This window comes from Orycteropus afer, unplaced genomic scaffold, assembly GCF_000298275.1.
Source record: "Orycteropus afer afer isolate SDZICR_OR568_19922 unplaced genomic scaffold, OryAfe1.0 scaffold00175, whole genome shotgun sequence".
Taxonomy (NCBI): Eukaryota; Metazoa; Chordata; class Mammalia; order Tubulidentata; family Orycteropodidae; genus Orycteropus; species Orycteropus afer.
The window spans coordinates 1,819,044-1,830,100 of NW_006921762.1; the positions used below are offsets into that span (position 1 = coordinate 1,819,044).

General features: G+C 42.0%; 1 protein-coding gene across 1 annotated transcript in view; it reads right to left on the reverse strand.

The window, feature by feature from the left end:
• Positions 1–11,057, reverse strand: part of TNN (tenascin N) — an 83,365-nt gene that overhangs the window by 46,260 nt on the left and 26,048 nt on the right. Inside the window, exons 7-9 of the mRNA XM_042781814.1 lie at positions 9,672–9,935; positions 7,895–8,158; positions 4,400–4,663 (exon numbers count right to left, since the gene is read on the reverse strand). Of these exons, the coding sequence (XP_042637748.1) occupies positions 4,400–4,663; positions 7,895–8,158; positions 9,672–9,935 (792 nt within the window). The remainder of the gene's footprint in view (positions 1–4,399; positions 4,664–7,894; positions 8,159–9,671; positions 9,936–11,057) is intronic.

Sequence of the window (11,057 nt, forward strand, 5' to 3'; positions counted from 1 at the left end):
GAGGGGAGGGATCACTGTTGGACAGGTAGAGATAAGTACTGATTCGGGTGAAGAGAAGGGCAATGTACCAAATGTGAGTGATCAACATGGTGGCACTGAGGAATAGGAAGACATAGAGAGGTACATGGGAGGTACAGACAACATAGATGAACCCATTTGCACATACAGTACTACGTTGTCAGTGAAGGCAAACATGAGTATACAGGTGGATAGATGGTGGACAGGCTGAACTATTAGCTATGTCTATGCAGCAGGGAGTGTACCCAAGACCACGTATAGGGTTGGCAGACAGTGGTTCTGCAAGTGTATTTATATGTTCTGTAAGAATTCCCAGGTGTGTAATAGAGCTGACAAAGGACAAGATTGTAGTCACTTCTTGGTCACAGCCAGCTACCCAGCGGGACTGAGTAGCTGAATCTGTGGGCTCGGGACTATAGTTGCAGGGGACATCAAGCTCAATTGGCATAAGATACTACACAAAACATTGTTCTACCTCCTACTTTGGCGAGTAGCGACTGGGATCTTAAAAGCTTGCAAGCAGCTATCTAGATGCAATGGTGGGTTTATCCTCATCCAGAGCAGTGAAGAATGAAGAGAACCAAAGGTTCATGGAAACAATTAGTCTTAGTGACTGGGACACCATGCAATCCACAGCTTATACGACTAAGACATCAGAAGAACCAGATGGTGCCCGGCTACCACCGTCAACCATTCAGAGGGGGATCTATGTAGAAGATCCCGGATAGAGAGGGAGAACAATGTGGAACAAAACTCAAAATCATATGGAAAAGAAAAAAAGGGGGGGTGGAAGGAGACCAGGTTTGCTGGTCTGACAGAGCCTGGTGGAACCACTGAGACTATGACCCCTAGCTCCACTTTAAGTCTGGAACTGAACCACACCTGTGGCTTCCAGCCAAATGAAAGACAGGCATATGAGTTGAGCATTTACCTGAAGTAGATACACTCCTTGGATAGAACAATCATGGGAGAAAGAAAGGCAGTTTATGCACAGGGAGACACTCAGGGGGCAGGAGTGCATGGAGGGATGGACACAGGGAAGAGGTAACTATCGGGAGGAAGTGGGAGGGGAGCTGTTGCATTGTGGTAAATTGTGGTCAATGTCATGAGACAAAGTGTATGTGAACTGCTGTACAGAAAGTGAATTTGCTCTGTAAACTTTCACCCAAATCACAATTAAAAAAAAAAAAAAAGTTGGAGGTTCAAGTGTACCCAGAGTTACCTCAAAAGAAAGTCCTGGCCATACTTCCAAAAATCCAGCGATTGAAAAGCCTATAGAGAGCAGTTCTCTAATGCACGTGAGGCCACCATGAATTGGAACCAACTCAATGGCAAGTGGTATGCTATGCAGACCACACATGGTGCTAGGTAGTGTACAAAGCACAGTGCTAAAGAACTTGGGCTCTACTCACAAGAACCTAACAACTTTCCATCTAGCTTCATTTCAGTGAAGGCCTATTATTTCATACAAGGAGATTCTAAAAGCCAGATCCAATATAAATGTCTAGAAGAGCAAGGCTGCAACCTGTCCTCTTTTTTGTTCCCAGTGCCTAGTATACCAGAGGGCATATGTAAATTACTCAGTAAATTATTTGTTAAATGAATCAGCAAAAAGTAAAGCTCTGTTTTAATATTCTTAAACCTATCATAGTTTCACTTATAATGTTGACTAAATCACTATACAAAATATGGTCATCTATTATATCTTTTACAACAATAAGGGAAGAAGATAATACTGAAGTTATCTTTATCCTCAAAACCAAAATTATAATATGACTCATTTGCAGTGAAACAAACCACACAAATCTACTTGCTATGGTAGATGTAAAGTCCACTTTGTTAAAGTTGAATTTTTAGCATGCTAGTCTCGCTATGAGTCAGGTCCGACTCAACGGCACATAAGAACAACAACAACAAGTCTTAACATTAATGATATTTGATTTTCATTTTCTGTTCCCATTAAGGAACTCAGTGACAGCCCTCTGTACTGTCTACAGCAAAGGATTCAGGGAATCAGAGAAGAAGTAGATGGACGTGACCAACCAATCACAGCAAAATCACTTCTGGAGACTCCCAAATAGACATGAACCTTCAACCTTTTGATTAGCAGCTAAGCATGCTAATTATTTGTATCACCCAAGGACTTTTACACAGTAGGGGCTCCATATTCCCTTGCTGAATGAATAGACATGAAAACCAGCTGAAGGGAAGTGAGGGCTGCTTGTGCAGCCATTTATGGAAGATTATGATCCTGCTCTTCCATAAATCATCAATTCTGCCAGTGTCAGAGAAGGAAAACAAAAACTTCATCAACCATAGGGTTAGCATGACAGGTGTTACATCACCAAAGACCGATGCTCACTTACCTGTTGGGGCCTTGGTATTGGCTTTCTTGCTCTCCTGGCTCCCCTTCTGGGCCCACACGTACACCGTGTAGTCCATGCCTGGCCTCAAGCCCAAAATGTTTGTGCTGCTTTGATCCTTCCCCACAGGGATATCCTTGGTCTCTCCATCAGCAGAGGTGTAGCGCACCATGTACCCATCAATGACAGCCTGCACTGGATCCCAGGAGATGGTGGCTGTGTTCTCTGTCACCCGGTCCATCACCAGGTTTTTGGGGCTGTCAATGTCTGAAATGAAAATGTTGATCAATAAACACTATCAACAGTCACCAAAGAGTCAGATCTTGTCTTCATTTCACTGAAGATGAGACCAATTCTTAAACTTGTGGCTTTCCAATGTCAAATGCTCTTATTGGCATTCATTGTTTCATGGACATAAAACTTATCTCCATAGCTGACCTCTTAGATCCTCAAGGAGGCAGCACAGGAGAGGCAAATGAACACTATATTCAGAGTCAGAACAGCCAGTTCTAGTCCCAGAGCACAGAGGTAGAACAAAGGGACAGGAGGAGCTGTGGGCTGGAGCCAAGAGACCAGGGATCTAGTCCCAGTTCTGCTGTCAGCCAGTTGTAGCCCTGGACAATTCAGCTGACCCTGACTGGGCCTCAGTTTCCTTATCTGTAAAATGTGGAGTTTAAATAGATTTTGATGCCATAATATTCCATGAATATCCCATGAATCTGATTCTATAAAATATTAGCTAACTTTGTGACCCTATAGGAATCAATCATTTTTCTGTATTTGAAATTCCTCATCTAAAAAAATGGGATATTGATTTCTACTCTATCTACCTCAAGACAAATTCCCTGAGAATCAAGTAAATAAGGAAAAAATGTTGGTGGAATGTAAAGTGGTACAATTCTTTTGGGAAACAGTTTGGCAGTTCCTCAAAACATTAAACATAGAGTTACCATTAAACTCCACAATTCCACTCTTAGTGTATACGTGAGAGAAATGAAAATATATGTCCACATAAAAACTTATACACAGATATTCATAGTAGCATTATTATGATAGCTAAAAAGTGGAAACAATCCAAATGTCTTTCAACTGATGAATGGATAAATAAAATATAGTATATATCCATACAATGAAATATTATTTGCCAATAAAAAGAAATAAAAGTACTGATAGACACTACAACCTTCAAAATAGAATGCTAAGTGAAAGAAGCCAGTCACAAAGGGCCATATGTTATATGATTTCCTTTATGAAATGTTCAGAATCACCAAATCTATAAGATAGAAAACAGTGAGTGCCCAGGGGATGACAGGTTAGGAAGGAAGAAATGGGGTATGACCACTAATAGGTATGAGATTTCTTTCTGCAATGATGAAAATGTCCTAAAATTAGCGATGATGGTTACACAACTCTGTGAATATGCTAATACCACTGCACTGTACATTTTATAGTAGGTAAATTTATATCAATAAAACCATTATTAAAAATTAGGAAAGATATATGAAAAAGTTTTCAAAATTACAAATTGTTATTATATATAAGTACAAACTTAGACTCTTCAATACCGGACACACAGTAGGTATTCAAGAGAGGGTTTATCCACTAAGAAGGCAATAACCTTTCCTTGTTCCAAAAAGTTCACAGAAAAAGCCATTTCTCTAAGCACTTCACTCACACATCCTAACATATATGGCTCCTATTTATTTCCTCCCTTTCAAAAAGAAACATTTAGTGATTGATGACAAAGGAAATACACAATTGCAGGAAGAGTATGTGGATGTGACCAATCACCATTAATCTTTACAAGGCCAAGTATGGGGCCAAATAGGAGATCCTTATTTTGAGAGACTATGTTAAAGGGAAGTGAGGGATGGTGTATGCAATAAATCAGAGGTCTACTATCCTTCTCCTCTACAAATCATCAATTCTGCCAGTGTCAGAGAAGGAAAACAAAAACTTGTCCAACCATAGGCTTATTATGACAGGTGTTACATCACCAAAGAATGATGTTCCATTACCTGTTGGGGCCTTGGTATTGGCTTTTTTGCTCTCCTGGCTCTCCTTCTGGGCCCACACATACACTGTATACTCCACACCCGGCCTCAGGCTCGTCAGTTCTGTGCGGCTTTGATCCTTCCCCACAGGGATCTCCTTGGTTTCTCCATCGGCAGAGGTGTAGCGCACCACATACCTATCAATGACAGCTTGCACTGGGTCCCAGGAGACGGTGGCTGTGTTCTCTGTCACCCGATCCGTCACCAGGTTTCTGGGGCTGTCGATATCTGAAAGGTAAATATTGATCAATGAACACTATTAGCAGGCACCAAAGAGTTAGATCTTGTGTCCATTTCACTGGGGGTAAAAGCCATTTCATATTCTTGTGGTTTTACCATCTCAAATGCTCTTGGTGTTTAGTTGTTTCGTGGACCTAGACCTTGTACCCATAGCTGGAGACAGCACAGAAGAGGAAAATGAACACTAGATTCAGAGTCAGAAGAGCTGGTTCTATCTAGTTAAATACCAAAAAGGCAGAGCAGAGGGGCATGAGGAACTATGGGCTAGAGCCTGGAGACCAATGATCTAATCCCAGCTCTGCTCTCAGCCTGCTGTGCTCCTGAATAACTCAGCTGCTCTGGCTGGAACTCAGTTTCCTCATCTGTGAAATATGGAGTTCAGGCTGACTGGAATTCAAGTTTCCTTTAAGCACTAATATGTGCATCTAATTTCATAAATTAAACTTGTTTTATGACCTTGGACAAGTCACTTCCCTTCTCTATGTTTGAGTTTTTCATCTGTAAAGTGGAGCTGTTAATAGTTATGGTATTTATCCCTCTGGGTTTCTCAGAAAACCAAGATTAAAATGTCACATAAAAAGGGGCTTTGAAAAATGTAAAGGATTATAGTGTTTACAGTGAATATTCACTCCATGCTTCAAAGTAGCATCAAGGGCAAATAAGCATCTCTACCTCAATTTCCCCCACAGCCAAAAAAAAAAAAAAAGAGGAGGGAGATAATAATAGTACATATCCTATAGAGGTGTTGTGGGTATTATATGAGACAGTAACATGTAAAAACCCTTAGATTAGTTCCTGTCACAGAGTAGATGCCCACTGCTCACAGACTGTATTACTAATGATATCATTATTACTGTTTTTAAATACCAGAGATTGTGCTCGGTTCACATCCACCAGCCACTCCTTGGAAGGAAGATGGGGCAATCTACTTCCATAGTGATACTGCCTTGGAAACCCAAGGAGGGGTCGTTATGAGTCGGATCCTACTCGACAGCACATAACAACAACAACATGCTCTTCCATACCATGCACACAGGAGGTACTCAGAAATATATTCACCAACAAAATAACATTCCTTTACTCCAAACAGTTCACTGCAAAAGCCATTTCCCCAAAGTAATTTGCTCATAAATCCTATTACATACATGAGATGGTGTGTTAACATGGGTCTATTCTTGACTTGATTTAGGCTACGCTCCCCCCAAAATTGTGACTATATTCCAAGCTGAGGACCTACAACTAAGACAGGACCAACAGTTCTGTGACCCTTGGCTGACCAATGACCTCCAGTTAATCAAAGAGGCTGGAGAGTCCAAAGAGGTGGGGCTGACAGAGCTAACTTCTTTGGTGAGAGCTACGCATGGGTGGACCTCAAGCCTCAAGTAAGTAGTTTCAATGGGATCACTTAAAGAGCTTGTTATTCTGTATATACCCTAGAGCAGTGAGTCTTGACTGGGGTGATTGGCAATGTCTGGAGACTTTGGCTGTCACAACTGGGAGGATGCTACTGGCATCTAGTAGGTAAAGGCTCAAGATGCTGCTAAACATCCTAAAATGCTCGATATATCCCTCACTACAAAGAATTATCTGACTCAAAATGTCAACAGCACTGAGGTTGAGAAACCCTGCCCTCAAGCTTAAGCAACATGTTGTTATTGTTGTTATGTGCCGTTGAGTCCGTCCTGACTCATAGCGACCCCTCCTTGGGTTTCCGAGGCAGTATCACTACGGAAGTAGATTGCCCCATCTTCCTTCCAAGGAATGGCTGGTGGGTTTGAACCGCCAGCCTTCTGGTTAGCAGTCAAATGCCTTAGGCACTATGCCACCAGAGATCCTTTGAGCAACATTGTTGTTGTTGTTATGTGCTGTCGAGTCAAACCCGACTCATGGCGACCCCTCCTTGGGTTTCCGAGGCAGTATCACTATGGAAGTAGGATTGCCTTCTTTCTGAGGAGTGGCTGGTGGGTTTGAACCGCCAGCCGCCTGGTTAGCAGGCAAGTGTCTTAGCCACTATGCTACCAGAGCTCCCTTGAGCAACATAGCGGGCTGGTATTGGACACATGCGTAAAGATCCTAAGAAGTGAGAATATAGGTGATTGTTCTGATACAAAGCAAAAAGAGGCTGCAGCATTGCAAAAGACCTGTGCATCTAGTTGAGTGAGCAAAGGATCCATGAGCTTTCCCATGGACCAGATGTGCGCCAAGCAAAGAAGAGTGACCTAGGGTTGTTTTAGAAGCTATCCAAAAGGATCACCTACGGCGGTAAAGTGGGAAAAAAAGCTGGGGAACAAGAGACTAGGAGGAAAGATACATGTGCCCACAGGATCACTACAGTGAGATCCCCAAGAGAGGTGTCTCAGAAGAACTCACAGAAGAGCTCTATGAGAGTTAGTTTAAACACATACCAGGTCCCATGAGAGGCTCAAGTTAGCCATGACTTATAGTCAAGTAAAAGGTTTTCCATGATCCCTTTGTTTTTTCCTTCCTGATCCCTCACCTCTTCTCCCTCCCAGCTTCACCAAGCATAAATCCATCAGAAACTGCAATTACCAAGTAAGGAGAACAGGGTTTGAAGTGCAGGATGGAAACACAAGAGAAACCAATCATGTCCCCCTTCCCACTGTTGACAGTGACCCAAGCTGATGAAGAGGAGAAGCTTTCATTTTAAGTGAAATATGTACACAGAAACAATATACACAGAAATGGACATTTTAATTACTAACATAACACATTTATATGAATAAAAATGACTCGATACATGCTCATTTTTAGCTAATAAAATGTTATGGTATCTGCCTAAAATTTTCATCCAAAGGGCAGAAATCAAAACTGGCTCCACAGAAAGGGTTTAAACAGGCAAGAAGGAAGAACATCAAGTTTTAGAATCACAACTCACCAGCCTGCCTCCTTCAGCACTCTTCACATGTATCTCTTATTAAGGTGGAGCATTTCATGTGTGATTTCAAAGAAGACGCAAGCAGATAAAGAGCAGGGGACTATGAGCAATAATCGTCAATCTTTAAAGAACAAAGCTTGGAGACCACAATAGGAGATACTCATTTAAAGAGAGGCCATTAAAAGAAATTGAAGAGTGCATAATTTATTATGGAGGGACACTAATCTGCTCTTCCATAAAATCTCCCATTCTTACACAGTCAAAGAAGGAAAAGCAACCTAGACAAAGCTAGCAATGACACATGGTAGTGTGTGCTCCAGTACCTGTTGGGGCCTTAGTGTCGGCTTTCTTGCTCTCCCGACTCCCCTTCTGGGCCCACACGTATACTTTGTACTCCACACCTGGCATCAGGCCCGTCAGCTCCGTGCTCCTCTGATCCTTTCCCACAGGGACCTCCTTGGTCTCTCCATCGGCAGAGGTATAGCGCACCATGTACCTGTCAATGGCAGCTTGCACGGGGTCCCAGGAGACAGTAGCCGTGTTCTCTGTCACTTGGTCCATCACCAGATTTTTGGGGCTGTCAATTTCTTTAAGAAAATGTTTGAGAAAGCCTAAATTTTGTAGTCATGGAAGATATACTCACATTCTATGATCATGATCTTTATGGTCCCAAACACCCTCGGTGTTCTCATCCTGGGTGTCAGGTAGGAGTTGAGGGAAAAAGTAATCCTTGGTTCTCAGTTTCAAAAGACTAATCACTATAAACTTGAGATACTTTCTTGGCTTACAGATCCCTAAAGCGTGGGAACAATAGTATCTACTGAGCCACATTATGGCATGTCAAAATCACCACTTAAACAACATCTGCCATGATGTTCAGTACCTAATTTATGTATCATTTTATCAATGGCTACTTCTTCACTGATAAGCATTATACAATATCATCAAAGCTGCATGTTGAAGTTATAGCAGTTTTGATCAACAAAAATTAGAAGCAACCAAGATGTTCTTCAACAGGTAAGTGGATAAACAAACTGTGGTACATATTATTTGGCAATAAAACAAAATGAGTCATTGAGCCACAAACAGACATGGAGAAGCCTTAAATACACACTGCTAAATGAAAGAAGTCACTCTGAAAGAATTATGTACTGCATGATTCCAACTATGACATTTTGGAAAAGGCAAAACTATAGAGACAGTGGGAAGATCAGTGGTTGCCAGGGGCTCAGAGGGAGTAGAAGAGGGATGAGTAGGTAAAGTAAAGAACATTTTAAGGGCAGTAAAAATATTCTGTGTGATACTGCAATGGTGGGCACAAGACATTAAGCATTTGTTAAAACCCAAACTGTACAACACAAAGAAGCCCTAATGTAAACTATGGACTTTGGTTAAAAATAATGCATCAATATTGGCTCATCAATTGTAACAAATGTACCTCATCAATACAAGATGTTAATAATAGGAGAAACTAGGTGTAGAGGGAGTGGGAGGGCTTATGGGAACTCTCTGTGCTTTCTGCACAATTTTTCTGTAAACCTAAAACTCCTTGAAAAATAAAGTCCATTTTAAAAAAATATCAAAACAATGGAATGACCAGATCCTCTAAATGTCTTTGATGAGTCTGATAAGAACATGGCTACCACATGTTACTTCTCTCTTCTGGTGGACTGAGAGCTTCATGAACAGCTCCTCGCTGTCAGAGAAGAGCAGTTCTCTGTGATCTCCTCTACAGCTCACTGTCTTTCTTTGATTGTTAAGACTTCTAAGTGCAAAGTTCCTTAGCTCAAGCCACATCCTGTGGTACCATGCATATCCAAACCCACAGGTTCAAAATTCAATTCCAGTTTACCTTCCGTCAGTAACTAGGATAGTTACCCATTCTCCTCCCAGGAGCTGTAGTAGCATAGTGCCTAAGGCACTTGACTGCTCACCAGAAGGCTGGCGGTTCAAACCCACCAGCCACTCCTCGGAAGGAAGGTTGGGCAATCCTACTTCCATAGTGATACTGCCTTGGAAACCCAAGGAGGGGTCCCTATGAGTCAGGGCTGACTCGACGGCAAACAACAACAACAACAACCCATTCTCCTCTCTTGTTACCTGTTGGGGCCTTGGTATCCACTTTCTTGCTCTCCTGGCTCCCCTTCTGAGCCCACACATGCACCGTATACTCCACTCCTGGCCTCAAGTCTGTCAGTTTTGTGCTGCTCTGATCCTTCCCCACAGGAACATCCTTGGTGTCTCCGTCGGCAGAAGTGTAGCGCACCATGTACCTGTCAATGACAGCCTGCACTGGGTCCCAGGAGACAGTGGCCGTGTTCTCAGTCACCCGATCTGTCACCAGGTTTGCTGGGCTGTCAATTTCTTTAGAAGAGAGATGAAAGAAGAGTATAGCATTACCAGTGTCTACTTCCTGACAGGAGTCCCTGAGTAGTATGAAGCGTTGACACTTTGACTACTAACCAAAAGGCTGGAAATTTGAGTTCACCCAGAGGTGCCTTGGAAGAAAACTTGACAATCTACTTCTGAAAAATCAGCTATTAAAAAAAACCTATTGAACACACATAGGGCGACTGTGAGTCCAAAGCAACTCAAAGACAACTAGTATGGTATAGTTCCTAAAAGGACAGTACACACAGTCCAAGTGATGACCTCAACAAACTTCAAAGTCTGGTAGATGATTGGAAGAATTTAAGACTTTAAATAAGTTTCCTAAAATTCCATAAATGAGCTAATAGCATTTAATGAGAAGTACGGTTTTCAGACAAAGCCAGTGTTTATAGTCTCATCGCTATAAACTTTTCCTACGAGTTGCCTTTGGATAAAAGAATTTGGTCTTCATATACAAATTTCTCCTTTTCCCTGGGTTTGTATAATACATTCTCTCAGTTCCTGACTCCTTATATCTCAAAGCAATTATATTTCAATAAATTTCTGCATCTGCTCTAATATGTTCTTCAGGAAGAAAAATATCCTGGGAGTAGAAGCTGTCAGTTCTCTCTATATAAAACATTATGTCTGTAGTCCAGGAACCAAGAAGTTTTTAAATTGATGGTAGTTGAGGTCTGGACTGATCAAAATAATCATATTTGTTTGGCTTTCTATGCAATCATTTTGGGTTAAACAAGAGCTCCACCATTTCTTGATGTAACTTTGTTGTTGTTAGGTGCTGTTGAGTTTCTTCTGACTCGTAGCAACTCTATGAACAACAGAACAAAACACTGCCTGGTCCTGCGCCACCCTCACAATCATCGCCATGCTTGAGCCCATTGTTGTTGCCACTGTGTCAATCCATCTTGTTAAGGGTCTTCCCCTTTTTTACCGACCCTCTACTTTGCCAAGTAGGAGCTCTGGTAGCGTAGTGCCTAAGGCAGTTGACTGCTAACCAGAAGCCTGGCAGTTCAAACCCACCAGTCACTCCTTGGAAGGAAGATTGGGCAATCTACTTCTGTAGTGATACCGCCTTGGAAACCCAAGGGGTCGCTA